The sequence below is a fragment of the Glycine max genome, chromosome 8 (assembly GCF_000004515.6).
Source record: "Glycine max cultivar Williams 82 chromosome 8, Glycine_max_v4.0, whole genome shotgun sequence".
In the NCBI taxonomy this organism is placed as follows: domain Eukaryota; kingdom Viridiplantae; phylum Streptophyta; class Magnoliopsida; order Fabales; family Fabaceae; genus Glycine; species Glycine max.
In genome coordinates this window covers 5,365,277-5,389,457 of record NC_038244.2, presented here as the reverse complement: position 1 = coordinate 5,389,457, position 24,181 = coordinate 5,365,277, and the positions used below count along the sequence as shown (strand labels likewise).

General features: G+C 31.3%; 2 protein-coding genes across 7 annotated transcripts; both read left to right on the top strand.

Moving 5' to 3' along the window:
• Positions 1–6,805: 6,805 nt before the first annotated feature.
• Positions 6,806–10,461, top strand: LOC100791902 (2-carboxy-1,4-naphthoquinone phytyltransferase, chloroplastic). Its single transcript, XM_003532557.5, has 11 exons — positions 6,806–7,073; positions 7,163–7,403; positions 8,220–8,323; positions 8,703–8,774; positions 8,884–9,022; positions 9,117–9,223; positions 9,300–9,399; positions 9,476–9,514; positions 9,606–9,716; positions 9,849–9,914; positions 9,995–10,461. The coding sequence occupies exons 1-11, from the start codon at positions 6,985–6,987 to the stop codon at positions 10,121–10,123; spliced, it is 1,197 nt and encodes a 398-aa protein (XP_003532605.1). The 5' UTR covers positions 6,806–6,984; the 3' UTR covers positions 10,124–10,461.
• LOC100820084 (LMBR1 domain-containing protein 2 homolog A) lies at positions 10,107–22,996 on the top strand. 6 transcript variants are annotated; one of them, XM_041017996.1, is made up of 16 exons: positions 10,206–10,244; positions 11,386–11,486; positions 12,544–12,831; positions 13,196–13,272; positions 16,436–16,597; positions 16,797–17,010; positions 17,440–17,526; positions 17,610–17,749; positions 18,290–18,370; positions 18,710–18,774; positions 19,212–19,387; positions 19,982–20,112; positions 20,215–20,302; positions 20,873–21,086; positions 21,648–21,751; positions 22,270–22,996. In XM_041017996.1, exons 3-16 carry the CDS (start codon positions 12,664–12,666, stop codon positions 22,678–22,680), a joined length of 2,118 nt encoding a protein of 705 aa, XP_040873930.1. In that variant the 5' UTR covers positions 10,206–10,244; positions 11,386–11,486; positions 12,544–12,663; the 3' UTR covers positions 22,681–22,996. The 6 variants fall into 6 exon arrangements, with proteins under 6 accessions (XP_040873931.1, XP_014634214.1, XP_040873930.1 ...); XM_041017997.1 differs by lacking the exon at positions 12,544–12,831 and having other exon boundaries at positions 10,107–10,244; positions 11,398–11,486; XM_014778728.2 differs by lacking the exon at positions 12,544–12,831 and having other exon boundaries at positions 10,109–10,244.
• The last annotated feature ends 1,185 nt before the right edge of the window (positions 22,997–24,181 follow it).

The following is a 24,181-nucleotide window of genomic DNA, read 5'->3' as shown; positions in this document are numbered from 1 at the left end:
ATATCTCAGTAAAAATTGAAAGCATAAGTCAATATAAAAGTTTCTTTAATCTTAAAACATGGACGAAGGGATTATTTAACAAAAAAATTCATTAAGATATGTTATATGATTATTTTTAGGATGGTGATATTTAGATACCTACATAGTATAAATATTACTCACAATTTTGTTAATCTCTCTTGTAATATCACATTATCAATCATATTAATCATGTATCTTTTCCCTCTTTCTATCTCTTTTAAAGTGTAAATATCCAAAAATAATTAAGCATCATTTTTCTCTTTGGCTTGATTACTTTTTTTTTTTATCTCATTATATAATTATTTTATTCAATTTGATTTCACTATTAATTTAAAATTCAATTAGGTCCCATAATTTTTAAAACAAAGCCAATGTTTCCTTTTATTACTTCAGTTAGATTCAATAATTTTTAAGATCGAAACAATACCACCCTTTGGTTACTTCAATTAATTAGGTCTCATAACTTTCAAGATGACGTTACTTTAATTAAACAGAAAGAACGTTTTGAAAATTATTAAACCAGATAACAAATGGTATAACTTTGAAAATTATGTAACTTAATTAAACCCTAAATTAATAGTGAAACGAAATTGAGCAAAATAAATAAACCGTGAAACTAAAAAAGTAATATTAAATCTTTCAATGTTTAGTATCGTGGACAATGACCATTAGGCCAGTTGGCATCTTTAACACGCTTGATCAAAACGACAAAACTATTTTGACACATGCTGTCTTCTTCTTTTACGACATATTAATGTTCGTTATATCCGTTGGTTAGTCAGCTACACTGATTTAGGTAATAATATGTCTTATCTCACTCCAAATGGCAGGGAAAGAGCTAGCAGATAACTGTGGAATTGTTTGAGCTAGGCTTGATTGAAGGAGCACGTAACTGCGCGTGCATTCCTGGTTGGATTTGTGTTAAATAAATTCATGCACGTGCATTACCAGTTGAAAAGCTTCCACATAACCTATCCATGCATTTGAAAATTCCGAAGATAAATAAACCATAGTTACACGTCGGAATCAATTCCACATCGACGTAACCGGCGGAATTTGAGTTCACAATTGATGTTGTTCAATTTTTTTTTAAGTTACACAAGTACTTTTCAAGCAAAATAATTCTATTTGAGCCACATATGATCATTAAAATCATTGTAGGTGACAATTTTTTAATTTATTATTTGACACAATTAAATACTCTAGTCAAGATTCAAAGGATAATGATGCGGGATGGGAAAGTCAAAAGAGGTTGGTGGATGGCATGGTTAATTAGCCACTGTTTGGTCATTGTGGAAGCACAGAAACTGCACAATCTTCAAGGGGGGAAATTTTGAATGCAGAACAGTTATTTGACCTGATTCAAATAAGGTCATGGACATGGTTAAAATCAAAGTTGGGAAGCGTTTTGGCGTCTTTTTATGAGAGATAAGCTGAACCAATCCTATGTTTGAAAGCTGGATAGGACAGAATAAATGGTAGGAAGAAGGAAATAAGGATTACTGTTAATAATATATCTAGTTGGAAATTAATTTTGTTAGCTGAAAACTAGTGCAGAATTTGGTTGCCAAAAGGAAAGCATGGAGGGGCCAGTGCAGCGTGAGAAGTTCACTAATTTGCCAATGCTGACATGTTTACAGTAATACACGTATTTGATGCTTAGGGTATTCGCTACTATTCACAAATTTTAATTAATAATGGCAGTATCTTGATTTAATTTCTCCTCTAAAAGAGCCAAAGCACATACTCATAGATTGCTTGGGCGTCTATTTTTTATTTATTTATTTATAAATGAAAGTTGAGAAAGTCCCACCTCAACACTAAAATCATACGAAAACACGAGCGTATAGAAACATCTGCCTACCAACACCTTAATACATCTTTCTAAAGAATGACAAAACTTAATTATCTTTGGTATAACGTAGGTAAATAACGTTAATGAATAAATAAATAACATCATATCATTCCAAACACATGTTACTCATTCCAAACGTGTTAAAAATTATAAGATTGATTTAATGATTAAAAAAAATAAAAGAAGAAAGAAAGAAGATAAGAGTGAGATGTTACAAATTCAAAATTTTCAAATTAAACTAATATATTTAATAAAAATAATATTTATCGATAAAAAAATTATAATTATTACCATCTTAATGGAATAAATGTTGCGAATTTTCAAAGAGAAGGTACTGGTGGTATCAAAAAAGAGAAGGTGGTTGAAATTGGCCACAAAATGGTCAAGTTAATTAGCTCGCAGTTAGGCTGCTATGACGTGGAGCTCAGTCCTAATATGCTGCTCACACATGTTACTCATTCTATGGCCCAAGTTCATGATAAAGATGACATGTCTTATCAAAATTGGAGCCACCAAGGATGACAATAGAAAATGGTTCACGTTTTTTTAAATATAAACAACATTAGATTAGAATCATTAGATGTTAGGATTTAGGATTTAAATTTAATTTTCACAAGTAGTATATGAATAAATATTAAACCTGCTGCATCCGGTTAAAAACTTAGGTTCATTGATTATCCAAAAGTTGTAGAGAATAGACCATTGTCGACTAGATACAGAATTTAGTATTTCATTTGATGATTTTGACCATCTTTTGTTCTAGCCTTTTAGTTGAATTATGAGAGAGATATATATTTTTCATTTCAATATTTTATTTCCCAGGAAATGGGAAAAGAGAAGGATTAAAAATGTGGGTCTTATCTAAATTACTTTCCTTCCAATTGTGGCGTGAAATGAGGACATGTTTTCCCTTAAACAAAAAACTAGTCTTCCACAAATTTGAGTCATATTCGTCTTCATGACTTGCACAGTTGCACCACAACTTTTCCACAAGTGCTATATCAGTATCTAATTAACCTTATAGGACATTTAAAAAATAAGGGTAAAAGTAAAATTGTCTTTTTTAAATATTTCTTATTTTTTTATTTTCTTTTTGTATTACCAAATAATTAAGATTAATTATCTTGTTTCATTTCCTTCTTAATTTCATCAATCCAAAACAACATATTTTTCACTAATAACTCACTTCAATTAATATCTTATTTTATTTCTTTTTTCTCTAATTTTTTTTTCTTTTAATCTCTCTTCTTATCCAAACATAGTTGAAAGGTTATATCATTAGATGATTACGTAAAAGGAACAAAGAGTGAACATCCATTTAGAAAGTGCAGTAGACTAATCACACCAAAAAGAAAACGCCTAGCTATCATGTGTACCAATAATAGAGTATCCATACATATGGAGGCTGTTTCCAAAATCACCAATTTTTCTTAAGACCTTGAGCTCATTTTGTCCAAATAATCGGCACAATGGTTCCTTAATTTCTCGCAGTGTACGACACAGCCCATAGTACTCTGTGTGTGTGTGTGTTTTTTTCATATAGCTCTTGATATTAATGGCTATCTAGTTTTCATATTAGTGGTGAATAGACAAGTCATCCTGCAGTGTGCACCGACTCACCGACTCCATATAGCACATCACCCATCACTTTACATGAATTAGCTTCCCAACAAATTTGCAACCCATGGAGCAAAGTCGTGATCTCCACGTATAAGACATAATAATTAAGATATATCATTATAGTCAATTTTAATTCAAAATTTTCATCTTAATTCTTTTTTTTTCTACTTCATTTCACTCTACCAAAGGAATTCTAACTATGTGATCCCTTATCAGTTATCAAGCCTCCAAAAATCTGCCTGTGATATATAAATTGTATGTAATTACCTAAATTTAGATTGAGATTTATTTCATGGACAAAAACTTATTAAAGATAATATTTATAGGTACTTACTAGATTGGCACTGAATTGTTGTTGTCCATCTTTAATTGTTTGAGGAAAATAAAATGAATTTTTTCGTAAATTAAAATTAACTATGTATAAGTTAATTTATAAAAGTTCTTTCACATTATTTCTTTAAAATATGAGTTTTAATTTATTCATAAACTAATTTTAATTTATAAAGAAATTCATTTTATTTCTTGTTTTTATTTTCTTCTCATAAAAATATTTCAATAAATTTATTTAAACATGCCCATAGAAATTAAGTTGACATACTAGTCAATAATCAATTCACGTTATGTTGACTAGTGGAATTTGAGCATGATTGATGCTATATAAATTCCTATACATTCACATAAAATTCTGAAAGACAACCGAGTAAATCAAACCAATTTGAACATAATTTGAGATTGACAATTGATTTTTAAATTTGGTTAATGAATCAAATGTGTGTATCAATCTATAAATATGTTAAATATTTTATATTATTAAATTCATGTAATTGTTTTTTAGTTAATTTAATATTTTTTTATGAAGTGAATAAATAAAAGCAAGTAGAATAATTATAAATTTAACACACACACATATACGTGTATATATATATATATATATATATATATATATAATTAAATTGATGTAATTATTTTTTTAATCAATTTCATATAAATTTTATTTCTGCACAAAATAAATAAATAAAATATGTAAGATAGTTATAATGTTAAATCAAGTCGAGCTAACAAACTGAACTGAAATATTTGCGAGTTTAAATTGAGTCAAGTTTGAGATGAAAATAAAGGTTCATATCAAACTCAAGGTAAATTTCTAATTGTATCATTTTTTATTGAATCAAGCTCAATTGAACTCAGCTCGACTCATCTCGAGTCCTATCACAAGTATACAACAATAAATGCATTCAAAACAACAATACCCCCTTGCTTAGTTGTTGTTGTTACACTCTTGTGTTTTTCTTTATAATTTTTCTTGATTATTGTACAATTTAATTCCTCCCATTTTATTAATTGATACAAAAGAGTCTTGTTGTATCAAAGGGGTTTAACTCAATTGATTGAGTAAAATGCATGAGTATTGTAAAATCTTTGGCATCATCTTCGATTTCTATTGGTAAAAAATAAAAAGAACAACATAATGTTTCAGGCCAACCTTCCTCAAAATCAATATAACAAAATTGTTAAGGGAGCAACTATTGATACTACCAGATTTGCTATTGGTCCTATTCACATGTGCTTTAAATTTTTATTTTTATTTTTCAAAAATGTCATTTTCATTGACACATGATTCCATTGGCAAAATACACAATGAAAATGAGAAATCATGTTTTTATTGTGTAATATTTTTGCAACCCCTTTATTTAACAAAAACATATTTTCATTTTGTTAAATTTCTTAAAAAAAATGTAATTAATTTAGACATAAGTTACCTTTTTTACTTGAATTAATTATGATATAAATTATATTAATGATGACACACATCACCATTTTTAATAGTAATCAAATTAGTTGTGATATTTTTTTTAGTACCATGATATTGGTGCGGAGTATCTACTAATTCTACTGATGACTAATCTCTATCGAAAAATTTGACTGACCACCTTTAGTGGGGTCTCCCCTCCCAACCACGTTTTTCCATTCATAAGGCTCAAATCCGAGACCTTGCTTAAGGGGATCGAATCCAGGACCACTCGGACCAACGACTTGTTGGTAAATTAGTTGTGATATAAATTTATAATTAATTTGATTATTTTAGAAAATGTGACTTGCATTTATAATTAATTAAAAAATTCATAAAAAATACATAATGAAAATATGTTACTATTGTACAATAAGGAGGTGCAAAAAACATATACAACAAAAATATGATTTTGTTGACAAAATACACAATGATATCTTATTTTTGTTATGCATTTTTTTGCACTCCCTCTTATTCAAAGGAAACATGATTTGATTGTGTATTTTGTAAACAGTCATGTTTCTTTGAAAAAGGCAGTTTCAGAAGAAAAAAAATATTTAAAGCACACGTATGTATGTTAACATCGAATTCCGTAGTGCAAATAGTAGTCTGGGAAAGCCGGGAGCCCATGTTTTTGTAAGAAAGAACTGAAGCCCAATAGTAAAGGTTTTTTCTTGAGTCCAGCGGACCGAATTGTGGTTATTTAATTAATAGAATTCGAATGTATTTATTATGAAATTAATTTGAAAATATTAGTAATTAAAAATTTATGGTACAAAATCTAAAATTATTTGTTTTGAATAATATAAGAATTTTAAAATTTTAAAAAATCTCAACAAATATTTAGTAATTTGGAATTATCATAAGACATAAAAAAAATAATAAATAATGGTGAAATTATATATTTGAGGAAAAAATGCAATAAAAAATTGTTTCACTCTTAATAACGAGGAATCTAAATTATTATACAAGGACAGGCGATTCTTCCTAAGGCTATATTTATAAAATTTCATCAAAGTTGTGAAATAATATTTTTATCTGATTATAGTTTCTGTTTCGTAAATTCGCTTTAAATTGAGGAGTTTACAGAAAATAAAAATTGTTCAAACAAATCATTGCTCCACCCACCGTGTTTTATTTGACATTTTAGTAAAAAAAAATATCATTTTGATTATTATTTTACAATATCAGTAATGTATTAAATAGTTTTTATTATATCCTTAACCATTTACTATAAAGTATTTTTTTAAAAAAAAGTATGAACGAAAAAGTCTAATAATATAAAAAATTATATAACAATTTTATAAAATTTAAAATATTAAATTATTTATCCCATTTCTTTATCAAAATCTGAAACAACACAAAAAAGAAGAAGAAGAGATTAGTACTACTGCTATTTTCCGTAATTAATGCCTTTATTTTTTCCTTTTGTCGGCACCTTACCAAAAAAGAGTATGGCCATACGAAGTAATCTAAGATGGCAGCATTCTAGTGGTCCATGAAGGGATAACAATTTGCAAAGAGATAGATAGGATTCCTCAAAAGGAAAGATTCAGAAAAAAGTGTTACCCACTTTCATCTTCAGTTATCTATCACTTAAGATTGCATTTCTCAAAGTCTAGTTACTCATCACAGTAATCATTTGCCTCTTTCTGAGAGACACAACATAGATATGATAATAAGTAACACACTTATCTAAATGGCTGCCACGTGCTGTAGCTTCACTCAATCGTCTTCTGGTTTCAGGAAACTCCATGAGAACATTCAGCTGCAGAGCTACTTCACAAGGCAAGTAGTTCCCTCTTCTCTGTGTTGATTAGAGAATTGTTTCTGTAATAACTACTGTGTTGAAGAGAATGTGTTGGTTGGTTTTTCAGGTACCAGCAAAGATCAACTTGCAGTGTTGAAAATATCTTCCATAGGGACTATGGAGGAAGGTTTTTACAAGTTGAAGGATGGCATCAACATCAGTATTTGTTATGTGCAAGAGGAGTTGAGTTGTCCCCTTCTGCCAATGAAGAAGTTGGAGAGGAGACTGAGGAGGATATCTCAAAGGAAACGTTGATTTGGAGAGCCATCAAGTTGCCAATTTACTCTGTTGCATTTGTTCCTCTCACTGTGAGAATCTGAACTTTTTATGTTGAGCATGAGTAGGTAGCTACTTGCTAGGTTTCTGCGATGCATTAGTATGATTAGATAAGATGTCACACTGTGTGTACACTAAATAATATTGTGTGCAGTGTTCAAAGACTTCTTCTTGGTAAGCCCATTAGATGCCATAACAATGCGGTGGAGTCCATAGGAACTAACAATGTGTGCAGTGTTCTTGTGTATGCGAATTATGCAGTAAATCATTATTTCTCAAATCAATAATATATCAGCTCAAATCTCATTTATATTGTCCCACGTAGTTAGTGCTAAGTCATTTTTTTTTTCCTCTAGTAACATAGTAACTTGAAGAGGGCAAGCCTTGGCATGAATATAAGGTTGTAGCCTTGTGACCTGGAGGTTATAGGTTCTAATTTTGTAAGCTGACTCTCTGCTTGTGGGGGAATACTTTGCACCTAGGTGGGGATAAGGTAGGAAGCTCTGTCCACTCGGTTACCCTATTTTAGCATAGTAACCTTAGCTTTTTTTATTACCTCTGGAAGAAGGCTAACATTAGTTATATAGACAGAAGGCTCTATATTTTGAAGCATATTAAGTTTCTAGAGAAGATTTTTCTCTAGTGGTCATGCCTCCTTTTCCTGTCTTACTATCGAACTCATTTCCATAGCTTATAATATTTGAATTAGAACTTATCGTATTTTTTCATTGGAAATCCATGTCATTTTAGCAATGCACCAATCTTACAGTTTTGTTTCATATCATTATCCTACATGTGTGAGATTGTGTGAGAGCATCTCTAATTTATTTCTTGGTTTCCATGGATAGGTAGGCAGTGCAGCAGTTTATTTTCAGACAGGGATCTTCTCAGCTAGATGTTATTTTGTTCTCCTGGCTTCTTCAGTTCTTGCTATTACCTGGCTCAATTTAAGGTAGGCTTCAATACTGTTTGAGGCATGGAGTGAGTGAATATAAAATAGAAGTAAATGATTGTTCAACAGAAAGAAATCTCACTATTAATAAATATTTTTGTAACTATATAATAAAAACAGATTCCAGTGATGGGAAAGCTTTCAATGACCTCAAAATGATATATAACTTGTTAATTTGCTAGCTATTGTTTTCATTTCTGTGATCAACAACATTAATCCATCTAAGGAAAAAGATGCAATCTCTCAAGTGAATGGATTACCAATTTTACTCCACCTCCCTCTTCATTCCTCTTATGCATCAGTTTTCTCAAACATTTCCCATATTCTTAAAAGGAATATACTATTTTTTTAAGTAATTTCTTGTGTGTGGCTATGACAGCAATGATGTTTATGATTTTGACACTGGAGTTGACAAGAACAAAAAGGAATCAGTTGTAAACCTGGCAGGTAGGTGAGTTTTTCTCAGACTTGTTTTTGGTGTTTTTATATTTTCTTTTGCTTTTGTATTTTATATAACAAAATAACTCGGCTTGTTTATTCCTTATGTTGAATTTGGAAAGCCGTAAAGGAACCTTCATTGCTGCCTACTTGTGCCTTGCTATTGGCTTCCTTGGGCTGACTTGGACTGCTGTTGTGGAAAGAAACATACGTTCAATATTGTTTCTTGTTTGTGCAATTATTTGTGGCTATATATATCAGGTACAAGTTTTTTGCTGGCATCATAATCATGTTGGAAAGTTATTCAGGAGTCATTAACTTGCAATTTTCTGTGCTTGGCCAATTGCTGTTGCAGTGTCCACCATTTCGGTTAAGCTACCAGGGGCTGGGAGAGCCCTTGTGCTTTGCAGCATTTGGGCCTTTTGCCACTTGTGCCTTTTATTTATTACATGGCAGTTCAAGGTTACCTCAGCTACCTAATTAGAATGTCTTATAATATTTGATTTTTCATGGTTTTGATATGGAATGATTTGGACAGTGTGATGAACCATTTCCCCTTAAGTGGAACGGTTCTTTCAGCATCAATTCTTGTTGGCTTCACAACATCTCTTATCTTGTTTTGCAGTCATTTCCATCAGGTATATTCATTTTTGAATATTAATTTCCAATTTTTAGGAACTTTGATTAGGTGACATGTTTTTATTCACAACACAGGTGGAAGGAGACAAGGAGGTTGGGAAAATGTCACCTTTGGTACCTGCACTTTCTTTAAATTGAACTTTTTTCTAATCCATGTTAATGATGTGAATCTACCTATGTTACTTATTTTCCATTTCTCTTTCAGGTTAGACTTGGCACTAAAAAAGGTGCAGAGGTAGTGAAAGGGGCAGTCTTTATGCTCTATGCTCTTTTGGTTGCTTTTGGTCTAATCAAGGCACTTCCTCTCACTTGTATAGTATGTACTTCTAAACTCAACCAATTTTTTGCATCTCATTTTTTATTTTTTTCCCTTCTTTAAAGGTGTAGCTGCTATTTTGGACCATGTGCTTATGATTTATTCTTTTGGTTATGAATATGATTGTGCTAGTTCCTTTGTGCATTGACCTTGCCGATGGGAAACCTGGTAGTTAGATTTGTCGAAGACAATTACAAGGCAAGTGAATTTTTCTTATAGACTTGTCTGTTGGTGTATTTCTTATAGTTTGCTATTAAACCTAAGTTGTATTCTCACAGAACAAAAATAAGATTTTCATGGCTAAGTACTTCTGTGTGAGGCTTCATGCATTGTTTGGAGTTGCACTGGCTTTAGGACTAGTGCTGGCTAGAAATACAAAATTTACATCATGGCCAATATTGAGTTGAAGATTGGCTGGTCGAAAGAGGAAGTAATGTAGTGCACTAAGGGTAAGCTTGAAAGAAACTGCATGACACTGAAACCAATCAAGAGTTGTGTGCAGCAAGCTTACCTCATCAATCTGAACAGGTCAGGAGATGGTTCCACTATCTAGGCGCCTCATTTTAACTTACACCAATAAACCGTAGTTGATTAGCAGCACGAAAACATTTGCTGCAAAGAATTTTTTGTGAAATCAGACCACATGTGTTGATTCTTTTATTTTTGCCATGAAAATTGGATTTACCATATTTGGTGTAAGTTTTTTAATGAAAATATATGGCAGCTATCCTTGGAAGGAGTTAAAGAGCGAAATGTTTTTATCTTAATTAATTAATGTAAATTGCAAAATAAAAATTCTCAAATGTATATGCTTCTCCTATAAGGTAAGCATTATAAAAAGTTAGAAGGAGAAAATAACTAATTCTGTCATATTCAAATTTTATCTCACATTCCAAACTTTTTTTTTTTTACAATGATGAGCTTGAGTAAACTTATATGATATATATTTACGTTCATTCACAGTATGTAATTAAGATGTCTCAATTGTAAATTTAAATACTTGAAAATTTTTATCATATCACATATTTTAGGGTATGTTGTCCATTGGTTGAAAGAGTAAAAAAAAATTATAAATATTTATGGCTTTCAACAAAAAAACAAAGGATTATGTATGAAAAAAATATGTGAATTGACAGAATTTTTTATTTATGAAATCTCAAGGGTTTGGAAGAGATTATTTAATATGTATTTTTTATTAAAAAATCTCATAAAATTATCTTAAAAAAGAATTTATCGAAATTATATACTTTTGAATACGAGGATACTTTTTTTAAGTTGTAAAGAATTTAATTGAATACCAACAAACTATATTGAATTCTTTAGCAAATTCTAATAATCTTGATTGAATATTACAAAACTTATTTTTATTATTTAAAAATCTTGATTGAATACCTAAAAAAATTACAAAAAATATTTTAAAATTCTTTAAAATCTTAATTAAATACATCCTAAGATTCCAATATCATCAGTATTTTATGTGGTTATGCACGGTGCACCTGATTTATCCATTTAATAAAAATAATATATCACGGTATTTTTTATTTTTTTTTACTGATTTATGCATATGCACGGATGCACCTGATTTATCCATTTAATTTTTTTATTACATATACCAGTTGGTTACTATTCTAAGTCTTCATGCAAATTCATTCTGATTCGAGAATTCCAGTTCCTCTAATAGTGATGAAGAAGTGAAGATTGTTGTGAAAGTGATGAAGCAGAGTGTTCTCAGTTATGCAGAACGTGGAAACAGTTAATTGTACCAGCAAGGTAATCGATGACGATGATGATCTGTTTTGAGATTTAATATGCAAAATGAAATGTTTAACAACTTACCGTTTAAGAAGATGGGAATCGGAAATTATCATACATTTTTCAGTTATAACTTATAAGTCATCAATTCCGTATCAGTTCCAAGGAAAATACTCACTTTGTTAAAATATATTTAATTATTTTCGTCAGAGACGGATCCCAAGTACATTGCAACTTCTTTAAATTTAATTATTACATATATTTATTGACTTCTGATTAAAATATAATTTAGAATCCCTTCAAAAAAAATAAATTAGAATTAGATCCTCTCCTAGATATGGTCATGTTAGAGAAAAAGACACGAAAATAATTAGCGAGTCTCGTGACTAATTATAAGTTTGGAAAAAATTGGGCTAAAAATAAAATACATTTTTGTTCCTCATCTTCTTTTTAAATAAGTTTTACTTTAATCCCTTAAATTTGAAGTTTCATTTTAGTTTTTTGAAGTTCCTTTATATTAAATGGGTATTTCTGTCATTTAATTATATTGTGTTAAATTTGATTAACATATGATTGAAATCGAACCCAAATTCTTCCACTAACTAAATATTTTTCACTTATAAACGCACTGCGATCTTGCATAATTGTGTTAACTTTTTTTATTTACATATTGTTTGATGTCAATTTAATGATAAATTAATATAATGGTCAATTTAATTTAACAAAAACACTTTAAATACCACAGTATAACTTGTTAAACTTAAGTAATCAAACTGAAATTAAAAAAAAAGATGAAGTGATAAAAAAAAAGATATTTTAACCTAAAATTTGTGAATTTATCTTTGGTGAGAGATCCAAATCCATTAAAATAAAAGATATGTATTATTCTGCGAGACCCCGCATATATGATTTACAAATGAGATGACACATGGGTGAACTAGCATGCTAAATAAGGTAGTGAAGAGCAAAAAAGGGATCCTCTTGACCGGTTCTCCTTGTTCTTCAAGTTATTTGCTAACAAAAACTCTTTTCTCAGACGTCCTCTGATTTCCCGTTTCTGTGTAATATTATTCAGATTGGAAAAGGAGAAACGCAGGAAGAGAAAAATATTGTACATTATACATGTAAAGAAAGGGACATGCACACATATATATAACGTGAAACATAAGGAAGTGTAACATATATAAGCATAAAAATGTGGGTGTTCTATATGTTCTCATTGCCCGTGGCCGTTGGCATGGTTATTGTTACATTGAAATATTTCTCTGGACCTGATGTACCCAAATATGTGTTCTTCACCGTTGCATACACATGGTTCTGCTCCCTCTCCATCATCATCCTCGTCCCTGCTGATATATGGACGGTATTATATACTTATTCGTCAATGTGCACATGCATATATGCACATACATATTTCAGATTTTCTCTATGGGTTTGTTGTAGAAAATTAAACGGGGTCTATCAGTCACATTGCAGTTGAACTGCATTGGTTTGAATAAAATGTTGTATTTTTGTTATGTATAGGATTTTGTAGTTTCTCTCATATGACATGAGACAAGAAATAGAATTAAGCATTCATGATATAATGATTTTCCAGTTGAGTATGTTTTATTCTTAAGAGAAGTAATCATTAAAGAAATAGAATAAAGTTAGAGTTTATTTCTTTCATTACCATCTATTTTGTTTTTTGGTATTTGATTCATTGCAACCTTTCCCTTCATTGATAGTCACTAAATGATGATGAAAATGAAGCAATTTCCTTCTTGTGGAGTTTGACATATTGGAGTACCTTCTTACTTACATGGTAAGCTGCTTCCCTTTTATAAAGCTCTCAATATTATTGTCCTCGACTAACTTGACCAATTCCTCCGAAATTTAAAAGCTCTATGTTATGTTTATATGTGCTTCCATGAAATTTTCTGCACAAACTCAAATTGATTTTAAGCTACCCCTAGTCTCCTTGTTATTCGTAACAAGTTAAATGTACAAATACACTCACACATAGAAGAAAGCAGCAGCAGCAGCTAGAAGACTGAGAATGTAGAATATTTCCATTACTTTTATAATTGACTTTATTTTGATTTTTTCACAAGTTATCCTAATGATGAAGCTGTGTACGATATTATATTGATGTGATCTTATATTCACTTCCCTTTTAAAGAATTTTATGACAGAATAATTATGTTCTGTATTTCATGCTTTGCTAAGGCATAAATTTATACAAGAGAGTTACACTAAATCTACTAAGATTGAGCTATACAAATTGATTTTCTAAATAAAATTCCTAAGATTACGTATAGACTAAAAACAAATTGATTTACATGATGACAACAAAAGGGTGAACTGAGTGGGACCAAGAGCCTTAGTAAAAATATCAGCTAATTGTGCATGTGTAGAAACATAAGTAAGTGCAATATTGCGAGTGAGATACTCGTTGTGAATGAAGTGGCAATCCACTTCAATGTGCTTGGTGCGCTCGTGAAAAACCGGGTTCTTGACAATATGAAGCGCTGCTTGACTGGCACAATGAAGTCACATAGGTTGAGAATAAGAGATACCAAGACTATGGACAAGACCTTTTAACCATTTCAATTTTCTTGCTAAAGCCGTCATGGATCGATACTCAGCCTCAGTAGAGGAGTGAGATATTATTTGTTGTTTCTTAGTTTTCCATGAAATTGGAGAAGATCCAAGTAGAACAAACCATTCGGTAAGGGACCTACGAGTTAAAGGACATCCACCCCAATCAGAGTCACACCAACCAGATAGTTGCAAGTCATAATCCTTACGCAACAAAACACCCTGTCCTGGATTCCCTTTTAGGTATCGAACAACATGGATAGCAGCCTCCCAATGGGCCTCTTTAGGTGCCTACATAAATTGAGACATCATATGCACACAGTATGAAAGCTTGGGTCTGGTAAAACAGAGGTAAATGAGACGACCTACTAATTGCCTATACTGATCAAGATGAGGAAAAGGAAAATCTGCTGCAAGTGCCAGACGATGATTCTATTCAATTGGCACATTTGATGGTTTCGCTCCTAGAAGTCCAGCTTTAGCTATAATGTCCAAAGCATAGTTATGTTGACAAAGAAAGATACCCGCGGAAGATCGCGCCACTTCAACACCCAAGAAATATTTGAGGATCCCCAAGTCTTTCATGTGAAAGCAATTGTGTAAATAGGCTTTAAATTCGGTGATAGCTTTATGATTATCTCCCTAAATGATTAGATCATCAACATACACTAACACTGCAATATGTACCCCCGGTCTTTGCAAGACGAAAAGAGAATAATTATACAGAGATTGCCAAAATCCGTAGTGTTTTAGTGTAGTGGACAGCTTGGCAAACCAACAATAAGGCAACTGTTTGAGTCCATATAAGGACTTGTTGAGTTTACACACCATGTCATATTGTTGAGGAAGAAAGCCAGGAGGCGGCTTCATGTACACAACCTCCTCAAGGTCCCATGTAAAAATGCATTATGCACATCCATTTGATGTAATTCCCAAGCTCGTATGGCTGCTATGGCTAACACTGTGCTGACCGTTACCATTTTTACAACGGGTCAAAAGTCTCTATGTAATCGATCCCTTCCTTTTGATGATTGCAAAGAATTACTAACCGTGTTTTGAACCGTTCAACACTTCCATCAATTTTATGCTTTATTTTGTACACCCACTTGCAACCAAGTGCTTTCTTTCCTGGAGGCAATTGTGTGATTGTCCAAGTTCCATTGGTCTTAAGGGTATGTATCTTACTTTTCATTGCATCTCTCCACCGATTGTCTTTCACCGCGTCAGTATAAGTGACAGACTCCTTTTCCTATGAAATGGATGTAAGAAAAGCACGATGTGCAAGAGAAAAATGATTATGATTCACATAATTAGTTATGGGATAGGGCGCACCTGAGTCTGCCTTTGGAGAGAGTGAACAGTTGGGTGGGCTCAATCTTTTGGTGGTATTTGTCACATAATCTTGCAATCGAGTAGAAGGTTGTTTGGTTCTATGTCCTCTACTCAATAATAGCTCGGTTGGTGATATAGATGGAAGCACTGTATCTTGTGAATCCATATTTTGGAGAGTAACACCTTGTTCATCGAACCCCACATTTGGCTCACCCCCTCTATCATCCATTGTCATATCATCACTTTCTTTAGTACCTCCTATGTGATCCGTTTCTTCTACACCATCAGTCACATCACCAACAATTTCTTCACAGCTCCAATTTTTAGGAGGAACATCTTCTTTGGTAGTAACATCAATACAAAAAGGATACTTGGTCTCAACGAATTCGACATCTTGAGAGACAAAAATCTCTTTTGTTTCTAAGTCAAACAGCTTCCACCCTTTCTTGCCATATGGGTAGCCAATAAACACACACTTTCTTACTCCTACTTGGAAATTTATCATCATTCCTTCTTTGATTATGGGCGTAACATAAAGAGCCAAATATTCTCAACAGGTTGCTGCCCATATAGCATCTCATATAGAGTTTTCCCATTCAAAACCGTGAAAGTGGAAGGAGTTCGGTTGATCAAATATGGTTTAGTTAAAATACATTCTCCCACGACTTAATAGGAAGATTACCTTGAAATCGCAGTGACAAAATAATTTTGTTTTGTATTTTATGCTTTGCTAAGGCATAAATATATATAAGAGAGTTACAGCAAAATCTCTTATGATTAAGTTATACAGATTGATTCTCCAAATAAAACTCCTAAGATTATGTCTAGACTAAAAATAAATTGATTTATATGGTCACATACTAATAATACGAGATAATATAATAATTGCACATAATTTCACACAGATTCTGTTATCTCCTTTTATCTCATCATGATATTATTACCTTTACTTATCATGTATCTTTTGTGGGAATCAATTAGGATGTTTATGACAGCTAGCTAGGTGAATAGTAATACAAACTCATAGTTTTGTATTAAATTATTTCTCTAAACAGGGCTGTGGTTCCCACTATTCAGGGTTATGAAGATGCTGGAGACTTCACAGTGAAAGCAAGATTGAGGACCAGCTTACATGGAAACCTTGTTTTCTATCTGTGTCTCGGTTCTGTAGCACTCTTTGGATTGATATTACTAATTTCTTTGCACAAAAATTATTGGTCTGCTTCTTTCTTTTAGATTTCTATTATCTTTCATTTATTTACTTAAACCATTGAATGTGATTCCTTCTTTTTGTTATCGGCAAATTGATTTTACAGTTACTTTTATTGCTAACTTCCAAACTTTAGTACCCTGCCAAACTTTTAAATCATTGCAAGTTAAACCACTAAATCTAACTTTATGCTAAATAACTTGCAGGAGTGGTAATGTTACCGGTTTTGCCATGGCTTGCTCTAATACATTTGGACTGGTTACCGGTGCATTTCTACTTGGATTTGGTTTGAGTGAAATTCCAAAAGGCATTTGGTTAAGTGCAGATTGGAACATTGAGCAAAAAGTTCTTTCACATAAAGTTGCAAAAATGGCTGTCAAATTAGATGATGCTCATCATGATTTTTCAAATGCTATTGTTGTAAGCTATTCATATCTTTAGTCTATGATGATCTTCTAACAATTGAATTTGCGTTTTGTGTAAAGTCTTCTGAGTATGTATTTAGTTTCTCTTGACCTGGAAGTGGGATGGTTGTCATGTATGGTTGAGTATTGTGCCCTGCAATATTAATCATAATTTTTGTTGTGAATCAAATTTCAATTTTGTGCAGGAATATAATAAAACTGTAGAAAAATTCCGTCGTTCTTTCATCTTGATGAATAACATTCACTTTTCTTATATTCTTCTGGGTATCCCATCCATGTACTGAGATTTATTGCGAAATTTGGTGTACATATATAATATATTAGTGGGTCATATTAAATCTGCATTGCAATGATAAAAAGAAATGCTTTCTTTTTTATCCTTTATTCTTTGCAGATATGATTTTTCATGGTGTGCCATTGTCAGATCACCCAGGCAACATCGAAGCAAATGTCCAAGCGGGATTCTTTGAGACCCTACATGAATATAATTGACAAAATGTTGCTTCAGATGGTAAAGTCTTTTAAGTGTATACATGAAGGAATTTTGATTCTAAATGTTCTATTGATACATGTTCATATAACTGGTTTTTCCAGTTGAAGGAAGACCCCTCCTTCAAACCACAGGGTGGAAGACTAGGAGAAAGTGACATGGATTATGATACAGATGATAAATCTATGGCAGCACTAAGACGTCGTCTTAAGAGAGCTCGTGAACAGTACTATCGATATAGAAGGTACACACTAATTTGCTTGGTATAGAAGTTGCTCCAGGGTTCTGAAATTCTAATTATGTAGATTCATCAAAATCATGGATTCCTTTGGTGATTAGCTTCTGCCTGGTGGGCTGTATGCAAGACTATAGTAGAAGTAATTTTGTTCCTTTAATAAAATCCTTTGCCTCATTGAAATAGCTTAAAACTGCATGACATTTTGATAATTAAATGCAATATGGTTGGGAAAATATTGGTAAATGAGTTAGCCTTTTGTATATGTATGTGCCTATAGTGTGTGTGTGTGTACATTGGGAAACCCACAAATTTTATGCTGCAAATTGATTATTTTCTTTCTTTTTCTGCCCTTATGCTATACAAATTACACCCTTCAGTTTATGTGATAGATTCCCATGCTACTCTACAAGAAAAGAATGTGATGTCTTCATTTTTGACATGCTATTTGTCACAACATGCCATAATACTTCACTGAACTACTCTTGCTTAGTTGTTTTCAGTATATACGTATTCTCTTCAAGTCTTAAATAAATTAATCTTTTGCAGTGAATATACAAAATTTGTCGTAGAAGCCCTTGAGCTGGAGGATACCATAAAGAATTATGACCGACGTGATGCTACAGGATGGTTTGTCTTAACCTTCACTTTATCTCATTATTGAGTCTATTATTTCATCTTTTGATAGTGAACAAACTATGTCAATAGTAAGCAACTATACAGAGCTTATATGATTTCAATAGTTTATTCTTCAATTCACTTAAGAAACCATGGTTCTTCTAGGCTTCTAGCTAACAAACTTGAAAGTGACAAGAGGGAGAGAATGTTTGTGCTATTTATTTTGGGATATATTCTTGGCTTAAGATACTGATTAGACTCTACCTTTCAGCCGCACTCATGTTTTATATTCATCAAGTAATATGCAGTAGCTCTATATTTAAACGTATTTAATTTTTTCCATTCTTACAGGAAATATTTTTCATGCTTGAGGCCTGAACGCATAGGCAAAGTAGGTGCACTTTTGGATACAATAGGTACTTACTACTAATTAAATTTATGTGCTCTTTCTCCTATTTTGCTGGTAAATTTATGCAATGTTTTCTCAATGGAAGAAAAAGTATAATGTCACCCTAAAGACTATCAACCTATAACTTAAAGTTGACTTAACAATGGCCTTATGCATTTATGCTAGGCCTTATGCATTTATGCTATTAAAACTGATTTCTTTACATGTAGCATGTTAGAAATTAAATCTCTGCCTCCAACGATAACAGCTATCTAGATGAGAACACTTAATGAGTAATGTGTGTGTGATACTATCATACATCATCTCCGTAAATATTCATCACTAGAAAGTCATTTTCTTTTATTTTACAAAAGTAATAGCCATTGTCTCTTCAAAAAAAAATTATTATTAGGTATTTAGTACTATATAAAACAATTATATCTTACAGAATTGTTAATTTATCAGAGTTTCTATGGCGATGTATATTATGGAAACAGCTTGAGAAATCATTGGCTGTTATATTGGGCTGCATGTCATTTGCAATTCTATTAGCAGAGGCTACCATACTCACCAGTGGAGTTGATTTATCCCTTTTCTCTATCCTAGTACATGCTGGAGGGCAGCAAGAGGTGCTTGTACAGGTAATCTTTGAATACTTGTTCCAATATATTTTTCTTTGGAATAAATTAATTTTTCTCTTTCTTATTTTTTTTTTTCTGTTATGGCTATATTTTTTTCCCTAAATCTCAACCAAGATTGATTTGCTTAGTAATTAACACCATAAGTTAAGGATTGACCTTAAATTTAATACATGACAATTAACACTGTCAACAAACTTCATATAAGTGATGCTATTGGGTAACAGAAAAATTGATGTGGAAAAGAGTGGAATGGATTAATTAACTTCAATTGTTTTTGTCCAAGGTAAAAGTCATATCTGATGCCAATAAAACCTAAACTAAAGTAGGTTAGAGATTTTCTGCTTCCCCTGGATTTTTTAGTTCAAATTAATGATATTGATTGCAGAAGAAAAATTATTATTGTTTTATAAGCATGTTTACTAGTAATTTGCTTGAATAGAAGATAGGCAGGGTAACTTTTCATGTGAGAAAGAAGAAAGATTCCTAAAAAATCATAGTTTAGACATCTAACTGCAACTTATGTTGACTCTTACATGAAATTAATATTTTTCTTTGTTCATATTCTTAACAAATGCCTGTTGAATTTTTTTCCAGTTGGCTGCTTTCATCCCCTTAATGTATATGTGTATCTGTACATATTATTCCTTGTTTAAAATGGGAATGATGATGTTTTACTCACTGACACCAAAACAAACAAGCTCAGTAAGCCTGCTTATGATATGCTCGTAAGTAACTTTGATTACATTTTTGGTCATTTGTGTGAAGTATATAATTTTTCTAAATTATTTTCCTTTGTATCTCACTTTTTTTTTTTTTTTTTTGTGTAGGATGATTGCAAGATATGCAGCACCCATTTCATACAACTTTCTCAATCTCATTAATCTTGGTGGGGGTAGAAAAACAATTTTTGAACAAGTATTTTACTATTCACTTCTGGTGCTTAATTTGTTGTTCTAAAATTATCATGTTGTTATTAATAACTGGTGTTCATATGTAGCATGTATGAATATTCTTATTACATGATTTAATGTGACTGATGCACTTTGAGTTTAGTTACCATTATCCTAAGGAAGTTTAAGGGCTGATATTAAGGATACAAAAGTAGAAAGACTTTATTGGATAAAAAATGAAAATAAATGGCTTTTGCATTTTAAATTAATAAATGTTTTCTGTTCCAATAAAAACTTACAAACTTTTCTATTCTTAACATTAGCCCTTAAGGCTGATACTAACAAAGCCATCATTCTTATGTAAAAGGTTTCTTTAAAATGAGTTGGTCTCAAAATTGAGCAAGTGTTCTCCATACCTTCAAATTTACCAAGATCATAATACACTAATTGTGGGTGGATATGCTTGCTAACTTAAAAAATCCTTAAGCTACTTATAAAACCTTTTATTTACTTCTAAAAAAAACCTTGTTTCTTAAGTATAGGTATTAATTGTCTAATCATTTATTCAGTTGTAATAACTCAAACTTTTGTGCAGAAAATGGGAAAGATCAATGACGCTGTTCCCTTTTTTGGAAAAGGATTCAACAAAATTTACCCCCTCATCATGGTTGTATACACTTCACTAATAGCAAGCAATATTTTTAACCGGGTCATCAAGTATTGTGGGAATTGGAAAATATTCAAGTTCAATGATGATGCAGAAGATATGGATGGATTTGACCCATCCGGAGTAATAATATTGCAGAGAGGTGAGTTCAAACCTTTTTAGTTACTATAGTTGATTTCCCATTTTTTTGGCATAAAATAATTTAGATTGTATTATGTAGTAGTAACAGGTTTAAACACCTCTTTTAGATAGAAAAGAAAGAAAATTATAGAAAAGTAAAATGGGAAAAATCACAAAAATGATAAAATGAAGGTTAGATAACAAAATCTTAAGATTAATTAGGGAAGGCCTTCCATCATTCTGTGGAATATATCTTCTTAGAAAAAAGATATTCAGTAGTTAAAGAAAACCATAATGAACAATTTTGTTCAAAATAAAGTAATTGATTAGTTCTTTCAAACAAATTATGGCATTCTTTTTTAGTTATAATCACTAAATGATATTAAAAGACAAACTAAATGATATCAAATGTAGAGTAGAACACATCTATGTAAAACTAGGCTTCCTCCTTCTACGTACAACTTTGGATAACTTTGGATAACCATATAGTCACCTGCTATTTAAGAATCATAACATCCTAATATTTTGGGGAGTATTTCTCCTTTACATCAGAACTTATATCTTAATTACTCTATCTCCTCAGAACGTTCTCTTCTCCAACAAGGGCACAAAGTTGGTGAACTTGTTTTTCCTTTGGCAAGGAGTTTCAGTGTGACTATGGATGTCGAGTCCAACAGCAAGGCCATGGTATGCATCTAAAACCACAATGCATTGATCATTTTTCTTCTTAAAATCTTTGGAAGTGTGCCAATTTTAAAACTCATTCAAATACTCTGCTTATATGTCTCACTAAAATTTTCATTTTATTATGGGTAAACTATGGTTTTAGTCCATCTACTTTCGATAAAAATTGGTATTAATTCTTGTACTTTAATTTTGATCAATTTGATTCCTGAACTTTAGAAAAACAATGATTTTTGCCCCTCATCAGAGATAAAACTGATTCAACTTTTTGGCTTAAAGTTTGAGGACTAAAACCAAGTTTCACCAAAAGTACAGAGACTAAAAACATATTTTATTCTTTTTTATTTATATTGTTTACTCTTTTTTTTTTTTGTGCAAGTTGAGATGACTTGCAGCACTGAACCAAGAAAGCTAATAAAAAATCTGAGCAAAGATTTGTAGAAGCAGCCTCAAACTATCTCAAAGTTAGTCTTGTGTTACTAACTGCAACTCCTCCTCCCCTCCCTCTATTTCTTCTTCAGGCTCTGAATGAGAGTGCCACTACCAACATAGTGGAAGAGAAAAATGAAGGCACTCAGAAAGACATGAGCAGAAAAATTGGCAGCAAAAAGTATGCAGCCTTAAGGACAAACTTCAATGAAGAGGTGTCTAGTAAAGATTTGACCCAGGAAAGAGTTTCTTCCTCCTTGACAAGTGATGCTAATGATTCTCAGAACACAAGTTCAGCTCCATCATCTGCATTGGCCTCAAAATGGGAATCAATGATGCATGGATTTAAAAGTTTGAGATCTAACATTGACTCCAAGGGATTCCTCCCTCTTTCTAATGCTCAAGGGTCAACTCTAAACTCAAAATCTTCATCTGAATCCCTTGATGACATATTTGAGAGATTGAAACGTCCTCCTTCAGAATATAGAGATTCTGGTGACTGATATGGTCATGAAGTGGACTTTAAGGAAATGTCATTTGCAAGATAAATTGTATATATGTTCTTTTATAGGGAGAATTAATAAGCAAGTTTCCACATCTGAAAGAAGTTTGCTCTGAGGATAGATTTTTGTTGAACTACATGAACAGATCTTATATTGAGATGATCATCAAGAGACATTTGGTATTTGTAGGTTCTGCAAAACAAAAATGCGTAGAATGTGGAGACATAGTTTGAAGAAATGCTATAGGAATACTCATAGCATGTGTAATAGTAACTCTATTTAAGCAGTCATTCTGCTTGTAAATTTTGTTTATTACGAAAAAAAAAAAAAACTACTATTTGATATACAACATTTTGTAAAACTAAGACAATTTCTTATATTCTTGGTTGGTAAAATAAAATTAAGGGAAAGGAAGGTTGTCTCGTTCGTTAGTCAAAGCTGACCAATAATATGAATATGAAAGAGTAAACCATCAACACGTTCTATAAATTTGGCAAATGTTGAGACATTAGTAGACACCTAAAGAGAAAATCTAACCAAAAAAAAAACCTAAAGAGAGAAAGCAATAGAGAGAAGTATATAGATGTGATAAATTATATGATATACAAGAAAAAAGAGATGGAAAGAAATAATGGGCGGAAATTGGATGTTTATATGGTTGGGGTGTTCAAAAAACATTGTTCTATATCGAAATGAAAAGAAAATAAAATTGTCCCTAAATATATAATTCATCATTTACGTTAGTTCTTTTGTTAAGCTTAAGTGATGCGTTCACTTTGCATGCTATGTGTTCGTCTGCATCCATGTATGTAGAAACTATTTTGAAGAGTTTAAGACTGGTGTGGAAAGTCATATGTTCAAGTTCATAAAGTGATTTCTAATTAGTTTGATAATGTAAAATTTTTATCATCTCTTATTAATCTAAAACATTCTTACGTCAGTTCATTTACACGGTTGTCTTTAAAATAGTTGATCACATAAGATATGTTAGTCTTTTTTATTTGAATGATTAGCTTAAATGTCTTAAATTACAATTCTAATTTTGAAGAACTATCATTTCTTATATTTTTAATGACTAAATTTTATTAAATGATTTTTTTTAGAACAATTTAGCATTTACTTTTTTTATTTATAGACATATGTAAGAAAAAATGTTTTTCATGAGAAATAATTAACAACAAATAACCAAATTAAAAGTCAGTGATTATTAATTCCCAAAGGAACACATATTTATATTTATATTATTTTATTCACATATATAAAATAATTTTTTAAAATCATAAATTTAAACCATATGATTAGACAAGATACGAATCAAATTACATCAATAATATAAATTATTTGTGTCAATTTTCTTAAAAAATAAACAACAATATAAAAATATAGTCAAATCATTCCAATTCTTATATTTTATTGAAAATATATATTACGTTAATTTTGATGTATGTGAATGAAGTATAAATGATTTTATAAATATGAGATTTTCAGACATAATTTACAA